This window comes from Monodon monoceros, unplaced genomic scaffold (genome assembly GCF_005190385.1).
Source record: "Monodon monoceros isolate NGI ecotype Baffin Bay Population unplaced genomic scaffold, NGI_Narwhal_1 Super_Scaffold_12, whole genome shotgun sequence".
NCBI lineage: Eukaryota > Metazoa > Chordata > Mammalia > Artiodactyla > Monodontidae > Monodon > Monodon monoceros.
Window position 1 is genome coordinate 98,692,660 of NW_021703768.1, and position 18,357 is coordinate 98,711,016.

General features: G+C 38.8%; 1 protein-coding gene across 2 annotated transcripts in view; it reads left to right on the top strand.

Annotated features, from left to right (window-relative positions):
• HSD17B4 (hydroxysteroid 17-beta dehydrogenase 4) overlaps window positions 1-18,357 on the top strand; it is a 91,706-nt gene that overhangs the window by 48,789 nt on the left and 24,560 nt on the right. For both annotated transcript variants that reach the window (XR_003792627.1, XM_029216341.1), the window contains exons 17-20: window positions 3,829-3,894; window positions 15,686-15,755; window positions 16,459-16,565; window positions 18,067-18,153. Coding sequence is in view for 1 of the 2 variants with exons in the window: in XM_029216341.1 (XP_029072174.1) it covers window positions 3,829-3,894; window positions 15,686-15,755; window positions 16,459-16,565; window positions 18,067-18,153 (330 nt within the window). In the remaining variant the exon portion in view is untranslated. The remainder of the gene's footprint in view (window positions 1-3,828; window positions 3,895-15,685; window positions 15,756-16,458; window positions 16,566-18,066; window positions 18,154-18,357) is intronic.

The window sequence follows — 18,357 nt, forward strand, 5'->3', positions numbered from 1 at the left end:
GCTTTTACCTCTGCCCTCAGTTCCCAGAATAGGGCTGCACTGTCTTCCTAGGAGGACCAGCCCACTCATTTTTCCTATTACCTCCACACGGGCTCCCCAGCCCCAGCTTGTGTTGCAGAAGCTCAGTTCCAGGTAAAAGTGGCTGAGAGTTACGGGGCTGTCTTCCTCCACCCCGCCCCTACTTGTAGGGTGGAGACTGTGTTCCACCGTGGCAGGCTGAGAACACTAGGGCCCTGATAACTCTTGCCCAGCCTGCTCATAGGGTGGTGGTCCCCTGCTACTAGAGGCAAGCTGAGAAGACCAGAAGCTCCTCCCTTGCCTAGGACTCTTCTTGTAAAGTGAGGATGTCACTTGGAGAGAAGTGGGCCACGATGCTTGACCTCATGTCCGTTGCAGTAGTGCAGAGGTTTGGCCTGGGGGGCAAGGCAGGCTATAATAATATAGAGAGCTCTGAAGCTCTTCCCATGGAAACTGACTCATTTTGGTACCAAGTATTTGGAAGCTCAAAAGTAAGGATGGTTTCAAAAACAGTGTTACTTTAGTGATAATCAAGAGGAGGCTGGTAGCTCCATGAAAGCAGTAAACTAAACTAGTCCAACTAGAAATTTGCCAGAGAGAACCATGGAAAGACAGCTAAGAAGAGTCATCATGGGATCATAACAAACCTCAAAGACTGGCCTCAAAGACTACACCTCCAAAAAGGCCTGACTTTAATTGGATCAGATTGTGGAACAATTTATGCCCCAGGGCACTGTTGAAAATAATAGAACAGTCATCTGTCAATTTGTGAAGCTGAACAGCTGGACAGTTTAACAGAGAGATCAGGGAGAGACAGTCACACAGAGCCCTGCTAAAACCACTGTCATCCCAGGCTGACTGTGCTTGCCCAAGGCTGTACCCTCTGAGGAGCAACATCAGAGTCTGCACACTGTGGGGGAAATGTACTTAAATAGTCTAGCCAAGTCACTAAACAAATAAACAAGTTAACAATAACAACAAGCCCTGGAAGGGGAAAGGGGTCTCAGTATCCAGAGTTGCTGCAATATGTTATCTAAAGTATCCAGTTATCAACAAAAATTACAAGATCTGAAAGAAATAAAAGAGTATGACCCATATATACAAAAAAACAAAACAAAACAGGCAACAGAGATTGCTTTTGAGAAGACTTAACAGGAAAAGACTTCAAAGCATTTATTGTAAATATAGTCAAAGAACTAAAGGAAACCATGCTTAAAGAAGTAAAGTGTGTAAAGAAGTAAAGTATGATGACAATGTCTCATCAAATAGAGAAAAATTGGGGAATTCCCCAGTGGTCCAGTGGTTAGCACTCCGCACTTCCACTGCAGGGGGCATGGGTTCAGTCCCTGGTCGGGGAAGTAAGATCCTGCAAGCTGCGTGTTGTGGCTCAGAAAAAAAAAAAGAGAGAAAGAAATCAATAAATAGAAATTATATAAAAAAAAGAACCAAATAGAAGTAGTTCTGGAACTGAAAGTACAATAACTGAAATGAAGAATTTACTAGAGGGTCTCAACAGTAGATTTGAAGTGGCAGAATTAAAATCAAAAAGCTTGAAGATCGATCAATCTATCTCTGTCTGAAGAACAGAAAGAAAAAAGGTGAAGAAAAAGAATGAAGAGGCTCAGAGAAATGTGAAATACCATTAAGTACACCAGCTTTTATGTAATGGGCATACCAGAAAGAGAGGAGAGAGAAAGAAGCAGAAAAAATAATTGAAGGAACAATGGCATTGATGAAAAACATTGATCTACACATCCAGGAAGCTCAACTGCTCCAATTAGGATATAAATGCAAATAGGAAGATCTAAATAGACATTTCTCCAAAGAAGACATATAGATGGCCAAAAAGCACATGAAAACATGCTCAACATCACTAATTATTAGAGAAATGCAAATCAAAACTATGAGTTATCACCTCACACTGGTTAGAATGGCCATCATCAAAAAATCTACAAACAATGAATGCTGGAGAGGGTGTGGAGAAAAGGGAACCCTTTTGCACTGTTGGTGGGAATGTAAATTGATACAGCCACTATGAAGAACAGTATGGAGGTTCCTTAAGAAACTAAAAATAGAGTTAGCATATGATCCAGCAATCCCACTACTGGGCATACATCTGGAGAAAACCATGCACCCCAATGTTCATAGCAGCACTGGCCAGGACATGGAGGCAACCTAAATGTCCATCAGCAGAGGAAAGGGGGATTCCTTGGTGGTGCAGTGGTTAAGAATCCACCTGCCAATTCAGGGGACACAGGTTCATGTCCTGGTCCGGGAAGATCCCACATGCCGTGAAGCAACTAAGCCCATGCGGCACAACTACGGAGTCTGCGCTCTAGCACCTGCGAGCCACAACTACTGAGCCCGTGTGCCACAACTACTGAAGCCTGCGTGCCTAGAGCCTGTGCTCCGCAACAAGAAAAGACACTGCAATGAGAAGCCTGTGCACTGCAATGAAGAGTAGCCCCCGCTCACTGCAACTAGAGAAAGCCTGCACACAGCAACAAAGATCCAACAAAGCCAAAAAAAATAAATAAATAAATTTATTAAAAAAAAAGATTTATGCACTTAAAAAAAAAGAGGAATGGATAAAGAAGATGTGGTACATATATACAATGGAATATTACTAAGCCATAAAGAAGAATGAAATACTGCCATTTGCAGGAACATGGATGGACCTAGAGACTGCCATACTGAGTGAAGTAAGTCAGATAAAGACATATCACATGATATCACTTATATGCAGAATCTGAAAAAAAAATGATACAAATGAACTTCTTTATAAAACAGAAATAGAGCCACAGATGTAGAAAACAAACTTATAGCTACCGGGGGGGAAATGGTGGGGGAGTGATAATTTGGGAGATTGGGATTGACATATACATACTACTATATATAAAACAGATAACTAATAAGGACTTAACTATATAGCACAGGGAACTCTACTCAATACTCTGTAAGGACCTATATGGGAAAAGAATCTAAAAAAGAGTGGAGATATATGTGTGTATATGTATATATATATATAAAAAACTGATTCACTTTGCTGTACACCTGAAATTAACACAACATTGTAAATCAACTATACTGCAATAAAAATTAAAAAGAAAATAAATGCAAAGAGATCCACAATCTTGGTAAAGTGCATTTAAAGATTAAATCAATATAGATGTGAATTGTTTGTCTAATTCTTACAGTTACTGTCATCTTTTGCATTGGGAAAAGAGTCTTTACCTTTTTCTCCTCTGTGGCCTAGAGAATGGATCTGGTTATATAATTCCTTTCATTAAACAAGGTCATTTCAGGGAAATCTTAATGTAGATGAAGCTAGCAGTTATGAAATTTTAAATATCATTATGTGCTGAAAATAAAATATTAAACTTTTTTTCCAGCTTGCAGATTTTGTTACAGTCAGCCCCTCCATATCTGTGGGTTCTGTATCCACAGGTTTGGCATCTGCAGATTGAATCAACTGTGGATCAAAAATATTCAGAAAAAAAATTCCAGAAAGTTCCCAAACTATTTACACAGCATTTACATTGTATTAGGTATTATAAGTAATCTATGGACATCCTCCCAAGTATATGGGAGGATGTGCATAGATTATATGCAAATACTACACCGCTTTTATATAAGGGATTTGAGCATCTGCAGATCTTGGTATCCATGAAGGGGTCCTGGAACCAATCACCCTTGGAAACTGAGGGATGACTGTATATTGAAACATGGTTGTTTATCAAATATCAGTTTGGGTAAAGAGAATAACAATTATTTTGTTATTATTTAATGTGTAATGTTTTTTGATCTCAGGTAGCTGTAGCCATACCTAATAGACCTCCTGATGCTGTACTTACAGATACCACCTCACTTAATCAGGTAAGCATTTTTTTTTTTAACACCTTTATTGGAGTATAATTGCTTTACAATGGTGTGTTAGTTTCTGCTTTACAACAAAATGAATCAGTTATATATATACATATATTCCCATATCTCTTCCCTCTTGCGTCTCCCTCCCTCCCACCCTCCCTATCCCACCCCTCCAGGCGGTCACAAAGCACCGAGCTCATCTCCCTGTGGTATGCGGCTGCTTCCCACTAGCTGTCTACATTATGTTTGGTAGTGTATATATGTCCATGCCTCTCTCTCGCTTTGTCACAGCTTACCCTTCCCCCTCCCCATATCCTCAAGTCCATTCTCTAGTAGGTCTGTGTCTTTATTACTGTCTTACCCCTAGGTTCTTCATGACATTTTTTTTTCTTAAATTCCATATGTATGTGTTAGCATACGGTATTTGTCTCTCTCTTTCTCACTTACTTCACTCTATATGACAGACTCTAGGTCTATCCACCTCATTACAAATAGCTCAATTTCGTTTCTTTTTATGGCTGAGTAATATTCCATTGTATATATGTGCGACATCATCTTTATCCATTCATCCGATGATGGACACTTAGGTTGTTTCCATCTCCGGGCTATTGTAAATAGAGCTGCAGTGAACATTTTGGTACATGACTCTTTTTGAATTATGGTTTTCTCAGGGTATATGCCCAGTAGTGGGATTGCTGGGTCATATGGTAGTTCTATTTGTAGTTTTTTAAGGAACCTCAGTACTGTTCTCCACAGTGGCTGTGTCAATTTACATTCCCACCAACAGTGCAAGAGGGTTCCCTTTTCTCCACACCCTCTCCAGCATTTATTGTTTCTAGATTTTTTGATGATGGCCATTCTGACTGGTGTGAGATGATATCTCATTGTAGTTTTGATTTGCATTTCTCTTTGGATTTGCATTTCTCCTTGGATTTATCCTGTATGGGACTCTCTGTGCTTCCTAGACTTGATTTACTATTTCCTTTCCCATATTAGGGAAGTTTTCAACTATAATCTCTTCAAATATTTTCTCAGTCCCTTTCTTTTTCTCTTCTTCTTCTGGAACCCCTATAATTCGAATGTTGGTGCGTTTAATGTTGTCCCAGAGGTCTCTGAGACTGTCCTCAGTTCTTTTCATTCTTTTTTCTTTATTCTGTTCTGCAGTAGTTATTTCCACTGTTTTATCTTCCAGGTCACTTATCCGTTCTTCTGCCTCAGTTATTCTGCTATTGATCCCTTCTAGAGTATTTTTCATTTCATTTATTGTGTTGTTCATTGTTGTTTGTTTCATCTTTAGTTCTTCTAGGTCCTCGTTAAATGTTTATTGCATTTTGTCTATTCTATTTCCAAGATTTTGGATCATGTTTACTATCATTATTCTGAATTCTTTTTCCGGTAGACTGCCTATTTCCTCTTCATTTGTTAGGTCTGGTGGGTTTTTATCTTGCTTCTTCATCTGCTGTGTGATTTTCTGCCTTCTCATTTTGCTTATCTTACTGTGTTTGGGGTCTCCTTTTTGCAGGCTGCATGTTCGTAGTTCCCGTTGTTTTTGGTGTCTGTCCCTAGTGGCTAAGATTGGTTCAGTGGGTTGTGTAGGCTTCCTGGTGTTCTGGTGGATGAGGCTGGATCTTGTCTTTCTGGTGGGCAGGTCCACGTCTGGTGGTGTGTTTTGGGGTGTCTGTGGCCTTATGATTTTAGGCAGCCTCTCTGCTAATGGGTGGGGTTGTGTTCCTGTCTTGCTAGTTGTTTGGCATAGGATGCCCAGCACTGTAGCTTGCTGGTCATTGAGTGAAGCTGGGTGCTGGTGTTGAGATGGAGATCTCTGGCAGATTTTCGCCATCTGATATCATGTGGAGCTGGGAGGTCTCTTGTGGACCAGTGTCCTGAAGTTGGCTTTCCCACCTCAGAGGCACAGCACTGACTCCTGGTTGCAGCACCAAGAGCTTTTCATCCACATGGCTCAGAATAAAAGGGAGAAAAAGTAGAAAGAAAGAATTAGTAGAGGCAGAAAGAAAGAAAGAAAGAAAGAACGAAAGAAAGAAAAAGAAAGAAGGGAGGGAGGGAGGGAGGAAGGAAGGAGGGAAGGAAGGAAAAAAAGAAGATAAAGTAAAATAAAATAAAGTAAGATAAAATATAATAAAGTTATTAAAATAAAAAAATAATTATTAAGAGAAAAAACAAAAAATAATGGACGGATAGAACCCTAGGACAAATGGTGGAAGCAAAGCTATACAGACAAAATCTCACACAGAAGCATACACATACACACTCACAAGAAGAGGAAGAGGTGAAGAAAATCATAAATCTTGCTCTCAAAGTCTACCTCCTCAATTTGGGATGATTCGTTGTCTAAAGGAGGTAAGGAAGGAAAGAAAGAACGAAGATAAAGTAAAAGAAAGTTATTAAAATAAAAAGTATTAAGAAAAAAACAAACAAAAAACGGACGGATAGAACCCTCGGACAAATGGTGGAAGCAAAGCTATAAAGACAAAATCTCACACAGAAGCATATACATACACACTCACAAAAAGAGGAAAAGGGGAAAAAATCATAAATCTTGCTCTCAAAGTCCACCTCCTTAATTTGGGATGATTCGTTGTCTATTCGTGTATTCCACAGATGCAGGGTACATCAAGTTGATTGTGGAGCTTTAATCCGCTGCTTCTGAGGCTGCTGGGAGAGATTTCCCTTTCTCTTCTTTGTTCTCACAGCTCCCAGGGGCTCAGCTTTGGATTGGGCCCCGCCTCTGCGTGTAGGTCGCCGGAGGGCGTCTGTTCTTCGCTCAGACAGGACCGGGTTAAAGGAGCCGCTGATTCGGGGACTCTGGCTCACTCAGGCCTGGGGGAGGGAGGGGCACGGAGTGCGGGGCGAGCCTGCGGCGGCAGAGGCCGGCGTGACGTTGCACCAGCCTGAGGCGCGCCATGCGTTCTCCGGGGAAGTTGTCCCTGGATCACGGGACCCTGGCAATGGCGGGCTGCACAGGCTCCCCGGAAGGGGGGTGTGGATAGTGACCTGTGCTCGCATACAGGCTTCTTGGTGGCGGTAGCAGCAGCCTTAGCGTCTCATGTCCGTCTCTGGGGTCCGCGCTTTTAGCCGCGGCTCGCGCCCGTCTCTGGAGCTCCTTTAAGCAGTGCTCTTAATCCCCTCTCCTCGAGCACCTGGAAACGAGCACCTGGAAACAACCCACCTCTTCGGCAGGTCCAGACTTTTCCCCGGACTCCCTCCTGGCCAGCCGTGGCGCACTAACTCCCTGCAGGCTGTGTTCACGCCGCCAACCCCAGTCCTTTCCCGGCGCTCCGACCGAAGCCCGAGCCTCAGCTCCCAGCCCTGCCCGCCCCGGCGGGTGAGCAGACAAGCCTCTCGGGCTCGTGAGTGTGATCCTCTGTGTGGGAATCTCTCCTCTTTGATACCCGCACCCCTGTTGCTGTGCTCTCCTACGCGGCTCCGAAGCTTTCCCCGTCTGCCACCCACAGTCTCCGCCCGTGAAGGGGCTTCCTAGTGTGTGGAAACCTTTCCTCCTTCACAGCTTCTTCCCACTGGTGCAGGTCCCGTCCCTATCCTTTTGTCTCTGTTTATTCTTTTTTCTTTTGCCCTACCCAGGTACGTGGGGGGGTTTCTTGCCTTTTGGGAGCTCTGAGGTCTTCTGTCAGCGTTCAGTAGGTGTTCTGTAGGAGTTGTTCCACGTGTAGACGTATTTCTGGTGTATCTGTGGGGAGGAAGGTGATTTCCGCGTCTTACTCTTCCGCCATCTTCCCGGAAGCCTCAAGAATGTATTTTTGAAAAGTGATAAAGCCACCTGACTCCTGACACTTTTTGATTTATAACTCTGATACCCTGTAAGTTTGTGAGTCCAAAAGTAGTGGCTGTGTTCTACGTAATAAAAATAACGGCATATTTCTGTAGCTGACATTCGTTCTTTCTGAATTTTTACTTAGCAGTTTTTTTCTCCACTAGGTATCAAAAAAAATGTAACATGGCTTTTCATTAGTCAATTGAAAAAGCATTATGCTTTGTTGGCAGTGGATTGCTTGCCTTAAGGAGACTGCCTAGCTTAGTAGTGAAGAATTTCATTAAAGCCTTAGAGAGCAGGGTAAAATAAAAGGCAAATTTCAGTTATCCTTTCTTCTATTGGAAAAGAAAACTGAGCTACATTGCTTCGAGAGAGATTATTTTATGCTAACTTTAGTGGACAGGTACAGTAAAGCATCGGAGAAGGAGTAGATGATTTAATCTCTTTTGTTTGGCATAAATAATATGTTTTCTGATGGAGGAGTTAAAATGCCCTGTCAGTTAACAAATTCTGTAAGCATGCAAAAATTTATCTAAGAAACAAAAGGTGACCATAAAGATGAGACAAGCAACTTTGTTTTTGAGAGACCTGAAGATTCTTCCCTATGATGGCCAGAATACTAACCATGCAGACATAGAAAAGAATATGTAAAGCTCTGAAGTTATGCTGTGAATAAGCAGGTAATGACAGCACATTATTTGTAAAATTCACTTGTTTTTTGATACTAATTTTGATATACTTGATATGAGAACTTCTGCAGGATTTATGTGTGCTGGCAAATAGGAATATAATTTCATGAGCCAGAAAGAATTAAATTTGGAACATATTAATTGTATTTTTTTATACACTATATAATTGGGTGATAGAACAATACTTTCTACCTCAGATTAGTTTTTGCCTTTAAATGTTCTTCCTATCCCTATTTCTTATCAGTTTCTTAAGAGAGCACTCATATTTATGTTTAATTAAAGCTTCATAGTGAAATTAATTTTATTAGCACACTAAAGAACAGAAGACTTCATGGTTTCATGGTTCAGAAAACCCAGAAATGCTCCATTATTATTCTTGTGTTACTGAAATAATAAGATGTATCTGCCGTAGGTAAGAAAAGCTGAATAGTTTCCATGGCTTGAATTTCTTTATACAGTAAGCAGAAAGATTTTTTTTTCTTTTTTCAGATGAATAGAACTTTTTGTTAGCTTTTAGCAGACTTGAGTATTTTGCTGTGTGACAAAGGACAGTTTATATGTTAACAAATATTTTTTGTATAAATAATGGACACCCATCATTTGACAGAGGTTCCTGACCATTTGTATCATATGGTCACTCGAGAACATGATAAAAACTACCGACTGTTTCTTCAGAAACATTTTGCATAAAACTTTGCTTAAATTTCAGGGGATTTGTGGGCTGTTTTAAATTGGATCTGTGCTATAGGAGATACAAATCAAGTAGAAGAAGTGTGATCTATTGACAAGGAACTGAAAGGATACTTAGATATAAGGTGTAGATGTCTTAATTTCTGGGGCACCTATTCTAAGCAACGAATGATTAAATACAAGGCTTTGAATTGTAGAGTAAGTGCTGTAGACATTCTGAGATGGGCTACTTATTAGAGAATGACATACAGAAGAGTTTGGTAGGAAGGATGGGACTTCTGAACTAAAATGGTGTATAGATAGTCTCTCTTACCAGGGATATAAGGCTTGCAGTATGGCCTGGAAGGGGATAAGAACTTAGTAATGATAGCAGAAAGGAGCATGATGTATGTACAAGGAGTAAGAATTAGAGCATTCACACCGGAGAGTGGTGGGAGATGATTGTGGACGAACAGCCCTTTAAGGAGAAGTGGAAATGGAACAGATTATGTTGTTATAGCATAAACTTTGTGCCAGGTAGTTAAATTAAATAAGTAACTTCTCAATCAGTAGGGAAACTAGCAACCATCGCTCTACCAATATCACTTCTGGAATATTTTGTTTTTCATGTCTTTAGAATTTCTTCATCTTCAAACTGGTATGATATTACAAGTATACTTCATGGTTTTTCATAATTAATAAAGAGAAAATTCATCCCCAATAATCTAGAAAGACCAAAGAATAAATAGGTAACAGGTGTTAGGCTTTGTATTTGAGGAGAATGAAAACAAGTATCTTTACTTTCCCCAGATACATATCTCGTACTACTTATTCTAACAATTAGGATTTTAGCTACCGTCATTGTTAAATAAAGTTAATCTTTGGAATATTGGTTATACTCCATTAAAATATAATTCTTTATTATATTGCCATGTGTATTATAAGTACTTTTAAAATTTTGTTTTGAAACAATGATTTATTATTTTGCATGACTCTGGGTTGCCTGGGCGGTCCTTGTGCTACAAATGGTGTTGGCTGTCACTCATGTAGCTGTTCTGAGATGGCGGCTGGGTGGGGCAGGAAAGTCCAGGATGGCTCTTTCACAAGTGCAGGGTCTTAGTGCTCCCTGTTGGCTGGCGTGCCTCTAATCTCCACCTGGCTTCTTCCTCACGTGGTGTCTCATCTTCCAGGGCCTTTCTCTGTGGCCCTCAAGGGGACTTCTATTTAAATTTCTGGAACTGTTTCCTGTGTAGCTTCCTCCTTTTCAGTACATCTACATTCTAACTGCCCATTCTCCCAGAACTCTGATCTTTATCTCTTTAACTCTTTGAGAGTGTTTTGCTATGTTTCTGTTTCCCTTTTCGCACTGCAGTCTAGAAAGTGCTGTCAGGCAGAGCGCTGTGGCCATTGTAGAGTCCATCTTGTTTGTTTCTTTTCTATCAAGAATCATAATCCTGTTCTGCCTCCTGTCCAGTGTCTAAGAACAGTATCTCCCTCGCCCACTGAAAAAAATTTTTTTTCCTAATTGTTTACAGTGGAAGAGTAAGTTCATTCCACTTATTCCATCTAGGCCGGAAGTGGAAGTCCTATACCTTTTTATATGCTCATAGTGCCCAATTTTCTCATTTATTACTATTTGTTTTTTCAGTTTTTATTGCTGTGCTTTGTTTCCTACTTGTTTCTAACAATTAAAGAGCCTATTTTATTTTCTTGTTTCTCTTTCCCTTATAGTTCACATTTTGGGGAATGCATTAATTTTACTTTTTCAGAACATTTTAACATTTATATATTATTCTTCCCTCTTCCCCACCTTTGTTTTAGTCTTAGATTTGCAATTGAATATATATCAATCCTTTTGCCAAAGGTTCTCCCATATCTCCTGGTTGGATAAAGCTCCTCCTGTGGTAGGTTCCCCAAGAAGGCCTCGTGTATAGTATTCCTTTGGTTCCTATGTATTTATTTATCTTATTATTATTTTTAAAATAAATTTATTTATTTATTTTTGGCTGCATTGGGTCTTCTTCATCGCTACGCGCGGGCTTTCTCTAGTTGCAGCGAGCAGGGGCTACTCTTCGTTGTGGTGCGCGGGCTTCTCATTGTGGTGGTTTCTCTTTGTTTCGGAGCACAGGCTCTAGGCGTGTGGGCTTCAGTAGTTGTGGCACATGGGCTAAATAGTTGTAGCTTGCAGGCTTTAGAGTGCAAGCTTAGTAGTTGTGGCGCCTGGGCTTAGTTGCTCCATGGCATGTGGGATCTTCCTGGACCAGGGCTTGAACCCATGTCCCCTGCATTAGCAGGCGGATTCTTAACCACTGCGCCACCAGGGAAGTCTGGTTCCTATGTATTTAAAACTATTTTTCTATACCCTGGATACTTGAAGGACAGCTTGGCTGGATATGAAACCTTGAGTTTCTTAAAATGGTGTTCCATTGTTGCCTGGCTTTCTATATTGCTGTTTAGAAGTCTGATGCCAGTCATTATCTTCCTCTAAGTTACTTGATCTTTATCCTTGAGGGCTTTAGGATTTTTTTTCCCTTTATCTTTAAAAATCTAATAGTTTTACTAGGATAAGTCTCAGTGTTGCTCATTCCAGGTCAGTTTTCCCATGTACCTGGTGGGCCTTTTTAATATGTGTGTTCAGATCTTTTATTTTCAAAAAGTTTTCTAGGGTGATAATTTTAAATATTAGTTCTTATTCATTGTTTTTATTTCTTCAGGTACTCTTTATGTACATTGGATCTTTTTCTATCTTTCTTCCAACCATTTTCTCTCTGTCCTTTTTTAGTTCTTTATTAATCTCATTTCCATCCTCTTGGTTTTTTTCTTTTATTTCTTCTATGTGCCTTATTAAAATTTTGTTTGAATATGTTCTCCTTTGAGAACATTATAATTTAGTCTTCAATTTCTAATATGATTTTGATTTTTCTTTTATTTCTTTCCCAAGTTTAATCATCTCTTACTTCATTTCTTTATGTTTGTTGTCCATTTATATTCTTGGTTTTTGAATTTCAGATTCAAGATGTTTATTTCCTATCCCCAAATGCTTGAGTATTGTGTTATCGTTTTCTTCTGTTTGCTAGTTGTTCTTTTTGGGAAAATTTTATTTATAATAATGTTTTGGTTCTTATTTTCTTTTTTAGTCTTATTGTAGCTTTGCACAGATGGAGATTACTTACCTATATGCATTTTGTAGGTAAAGTTAGTAGTTTGGGATGGTTTACAAGATTCTTTCTTAAAGAAATTCAAGATTGTCATCTTCTGTCAGTATAGCAAAGTGCCTTTTCTTTAATGGATGGCCTTTTGGAGTAGGGCATAGTGGGGAAGTGTTTTATTAAATTTTTTTTTAGTTCTCTTTATCCTGCAGGATCATAAATTTCCCCTCTTGCTTCTTTTTCTTCACCATTCAGTCTTCAAAGGGGACATCTTTGTTTTATCCTCTTCTCCCTCAGAAGTATTGCCTTTCTAGGACTGCCATTTGGAGGCCCATGCACTTTTAATTCTTTTCTCAGTAGTCAGTATTCTAATCTTCCAGGATTCTTCTCAGTATTTTTGTCCTCGAGGTAGACTGTCTGTCTCGAAGTGATTTTTCTTTGTTTCCTTTTTTCTCTTCCATGAGCTTCTGCTATACTCCCCCTCCCTGCCTCTACCACTCTCTCTAGTAGTTTTGAGAGGGTGCTCAGAAGACAGTGCTGCTGGATATAGGTGTTTATTTTTCTACTTATAGGAATTTGAAGTTTGTGGTTTTTCTCTTCTAGTTGCACTGTAGGCCTGGGATCTGTGTAGTTTTACTTGTTTTTCTTGTTGATCTGTTTGCTTTTTTAGGGGATGTGAGGATTTGGGAAGAACTAATTCCTGACCCTTTTAATTTAGCATTTAGTTTAACTTAATGGTACACTTAAAAAAAATTACTTATTTATTTGGCTGCATTGGGTCTTAGTTGTGGCACGCAGGGTCTTCGTTGCGGCATGCGGAATCTTTCACTGCGACATGTGGGCTCTCTAGTTGTGGAGCATGGGCTCAGTAGTTGTGGCACGCAGGCTCTCTAGTTGTGGTGCGCAGGCTCCAGAGTGTGTGGGTTCAGTAGTTGTGGCGTGTGGGCTTTCTAGTTGTGGTGTGCGGGCTCTAGAGGGCGTGCGCTCAGTAGTTGTGGCACAAGGGCCTAGTTGCCCCTTGGCATGTGGGGTGTTACTTCCCTGACCAGGGATCAAACCCATGTCCCCTGCACTGGAAGGTGGATTCTTAACCACTGGACGACTAGGGAAGTCCCTACTGGTACACTTTAAATAAATAAAACTAAGAACTAATTTACTCATATATGGAAGATCCTCCCACTTACATTTAATACTCAAGTAAGACAATATAGAGCTATTTTTCTTAGTTTGTGTGAATTTTAGTAATTTTTACATCTAGGCAGAAATGAAACAGAACAAAGCACAAAGCTTTTTGCTTTTCTTCTGAAATATGAAAGTCCTTCAAGATATTCAGAAAATAAACCTTGATAGTGTTCTTTGTTGTTTGGAGAACGGTTATTTTGCATTATGATTGAATTTAGTTACACATCCAATCAGTTGACTTTAGTCATTTCTCATGATAGATCTTTTATGTCTTTGCTAATTCTGCCTTCTGTTGGAAGCAATGCTGTCATTGAAATAATATGAAAATTTTCATATTCCTTTAATATGATTTCTTTAGAAGAATTGTTTCTTTTCATTTATAGGAATAATATCTGTGGGGTAAGAACACTGGCACTAATCTTAAAAACTTGATTGTCTTATACTGTTGCTGAAATCTTTTAAAATAATCATAATAGTTCACATTTATTGAGGTATTAATATTTATCAAGGATAATGCTCTGTAAGAGTTTGATTCGCCTCTCAGTTTTTTAAATGAGAAGATTGAGGCTTAGGGTGATAAAGAAAATTGCCCACTAATGGCAGAGCTGGATTTGAACCTAGGTCTGTCTGGTGCCAAAGCCCATGATCTGTTATGTGTTTGACACCTTCCCCTTTGGACCCTGAAATTCGTCATTTTTTTTTCCATTTGTATGCAACGTGATGATGTATATTTGCCTAGTGTTTTATTTTTTTTAAAGTGCTTTCTAAAATTTATCATTTAATCCTCTACCATCTTATACAGAATCTTAAGTCACATCTATTTGATAATTGTTGATTTGATTTAATTATTTTTAGAAGCCATATAAAGGGAAAAAATACTGAGTCATTAAAAAAGTGAATAATTTAGAAAACTATCATATAGAGTGATGGGAAAGAGAAAGAGCTTATTAAAATTGTACAAAACATTAAAAAGTAAACAACATTTTCCTATGAATTAGAGGAGATGTTATTTTCTGTAAATAAAATTTGTTAAAAAAGAATAATCAATAATTAAAAACAACAAAAACTCATTAAGAAAGTCAGGTATGCTGACATGGCTAGTCTCTACACAACATTTTAATAGTCGTGGAAAGCTTGACCTAGCAGTTGATAAGAAAGAGAAGTCTGGAGGCAGCCCCAAAGTTAATACACAGATACATTAAATACTTACTGTTAGCTCTTTTGTGAATTTCTTCCCTTCAGTACTGAAAAGTACTCTCTCATTTGACCAATGCACAATTTAAATGCTGGGAAGTGTGGTGACTTTTTTCCTATTGTTATCTATATCTTTCTGCTAATTCTGCCCTGTCTAAGTACAGAAGTGATGTGAGGATCTGGAGTAAGCAGGAATATAATCTTAATGGCAAGTTATTAGTCTGTTTTTTTGCAGGATGAGCTGATCTCAGGATTTAGTGTACCCAGTAGAATGAAAGTTTGTGAGGAGTGTGTGATGTTTATATGTCTAGTATTGGGTTACAGGCTTCAATTTAAAACACCCCATTAAGAAAGTTGGCATAAATTTTGCTTGGTTAGAAGAGGCTATAAACATTTACACCTTATCTTCACTGTGTTTTTTTTTTAATGTTTCTTTCTTTTCTTTTTTTAAAAATTAATTAATTAATTTTTGGCTGCATTGGGTCTTCGTTGCTGTGCGCGGGCTTTCTCTAGTTGCGGCGAGCGGGGGCTACTCTTCGTTGTGGTGCACGGGCTTCTCATTGCGGTGGCTTCTCTTGCTGCGGAGCGCGGGCTCTAGGGCATGCGGGCTTCAGTAGTTATAGCACGTGGGCTCAATAGTTGTGGCTCGCGGGTTCTAGAGCACAGGCTCAGTAGTTGTGGCACACGGGCTTAGTTGCTCTGTGGCATGTGGGATCTTCCCAGACCAGGGATCAAACCCGTGTCCCCTGCATTGGCAGGTGGATTCTTAACCAGTGCACCACTAGGGAAGCCCTTCATTGTGTTTTAATGAGAGTAGATTGATGGATTCCTTTTTGTGAATTTCTCCTTAGGCAGTGGTAACCAGTGTTGTTCCCAGATGCAGTTCTTGGTTCCCCTTCCTATTATTTGACGGTCCTCACCCCTTCTGATTTCAGTGGCAGGTGTTACAAAAAGCATTTGATTTACACTTAATCTTTTTTTGTTAGAAATATTTTTTAATCAGAGCTACTATTAGGTACATTATAATGCATTTCTTATGCAATAACCAGCCATATTTCCTGTTTTTAGTTTAATGTATTCTAAGAAGGCACTGGGTGCTAGTTTATTTTATAATTCTTTCTCCACAGGCTGCTTTGTACCGCCTCAGTGGAGACTGGAATCCCTTACACATTGATCCTGACTTTGCTAACTTAGCAGGTGAGTTGCTAATAATGTGAGCCAATGAAAATATTAGCTCAGTTATCTAAATAATACTTAAAGATGTCGCTACTTATGACTGGAAGTTTGAGTAACATTTAAAAATAGCCCTCTCCTAATATGTTTATGCAAAGGACATGGAAAGGTGGGAAGTAGTGTTCAGAAATTGGTGTACGTGAAATTCAGATTATGGTGGAAGGTAGCTCCTGCTAGTGCAAGGTCTAGGATAGGACCATGGGGATGGGTGTCTGAGTTATCATGAAGGTCGAGGCCGTTGGAGGGGAGAGCAAAGAACTGAAAGAAGGTTGAAGAAGGATCATCTACATACATGGATATTGAAATCACTGTGGATGATTTCATGGTTACAACCAAAGCTAAACAAAATAATTATTTGTGTCCCCAGATCTCTGGCATTCCTTTCTCTTTTTTTTCTTTTTTTGTTTATTTCATAATTTTTCTCCCAGGAAGTATTATTTATAAAATATTTTCCATGTTTCTTAACACATTATTGACCGGAGACGTATTAACGCCATAGGCGTTAGTTTCTGCAAAAATCCCCCCAGTCAATAATGTGTTAAAATAGATGGTATGATTCAGGCTAATGCAGTTTAAAAATGTATTTTTCAAGTCCTGAATGAACTGTTCTTGGTTTTTAAACATGAAATGTGCCTTTATCTAACTAAATTCTCTCTCTTATTTTTAGGTTTTGACAAGCCCATATTACATGGATTATGTACATTTGGATTTTCTGCCAGGCATGTTTTACAGCAGTTTGCAGATAATGACGTGTCGAGATTCAAAGCAATTAAGGTGTGTGTAAATTATTAATAATTTAACTACTTGTTCCTTTTTAGTTTAGAGGAGTCTTAGTGACTTCACTTAAAAATAGGTACTATACTGAAGTTATTATTTTAATTATTTCATTGACTTGGCAATCAGCAAGTTTTCTTTTTGTAGCTATAAATGCCTCCATTACACATGCATCATGAAGGATATTATATACAGTTATACTTTTAACAGATTAATTTGATTGTTTTATAAATAGTTAGGGACATACATATAGCAGCATATATGCCTTAACAAAAACTCGAGATTTACCTTTAAAAATTTATTTATTCATTTTTTACTGTTTTATAATTTGCCTTAACTTAATTGAAAATGTTAAGTGGCTGCATTTGAACTCTAATAAACATGCACCTATATCAGTATGTTGGCTGCATATTGATTTTTGTTTTGCACTTTTTTTTTTGTGGTCACTTTAAGTTTATTTATTTTTGGCTGCATTGGGTCTTCCTTGCTGTGTGCGGGCTTTCTCTAGTTGCGGTGAACAGGGGCTACTGTTCGTTGCGGTGCATGGGCTTCTCATTGCGGTGGCTTCTCTTGCTGCGGAGCACAGGCTGTAGGTGTGCGGGCTTCAGTAGTTATAGCACGTGGGCTCAATAGTTGTGGCTCGCGGGTTCTAGAGCACAGGCTCAGTAGTTGTGGCGCACGGGCTTAGTTGCTCTGCGGCATGTGGGATCTTCCTGGACCAGGGCTTGAACCCGTGTCCCCTGCATTGGCAGGCGGATTATTAACCACTGTACCACCAGGGAAGCCCTAGTTTTGCACTTTTAAGTTGGCTTCAAGTTTTCATCCGTTATAAATTACAAAGAAAACTGACTCTGCACAATTTTGCATAAATCGAAAGACATATACTTAAAAAAAAAAAGAAACAAAACTTTAAGGCAATGTCAAATAGCTCCAAAAGCTTTTATCAGTTTGTGATCCATGCAGCGGTGGAAATTTATTTTCTGATGTCTTGCCTTTGATAACACTGATTATTCTCATTATTATAACTATTTTATAGTTATTATTATAATTATTTTAAAAATCAGCCAATAATATGTATACAGAGCAAATAAAATAGTATAGAAAATTAGGAAATAAAAAGTGTAATTATTCTGTCCTATACAACAACCCCACGTCTTATTCCTCAGACTTAATTAGTGCCACTTTTAACTGCTTCTGTTAAGTTGTTCTGGTGGTTACCTATATAACTCTACTTAATATGATTATTCTTCTGTGTTTTGATTTGTCAAGATTAAACTATTTATTGGTTCTATACTTTGAAAGACAAAGAATTAACTTTTACTAACTATATCCTTTCTCTACTAATTGTATCATATTACTATTTTTATGAATTTAAGTATAGTCCAGTCTCTGTTTCTTCCTTTTATGCTCTCCAACCTCCCCCTCAAATTCCACCCCCCCTGCAAAGTGGAAAAGTTTCATATTAAAACATTTTTAACCCTAAAACACATTTTTTTTAAAGGTTCGTTTTGCAAAACCAGTATATCCAGGACAAACTCTACAAACTGAGATGTGGAAGGAAGGAAGTAGAATCCATTTCCAAACCAAGGTATGAATAATGTAGTTAGAGGTACATTGTTTTGTTACCCTCTTCACTGTATCCTATAATTATGTTCCATCCTAGCATACTTTTGGTTATTACTATGGATATGATATAAAACTTAGAAAGTTTTTTAAAAAAAAATCAGTGGTAACTTTTAATTGAAAATAAGATGCCTCTGTACCTTGTTTTTTATTTTCTGTTTTTTTTTTT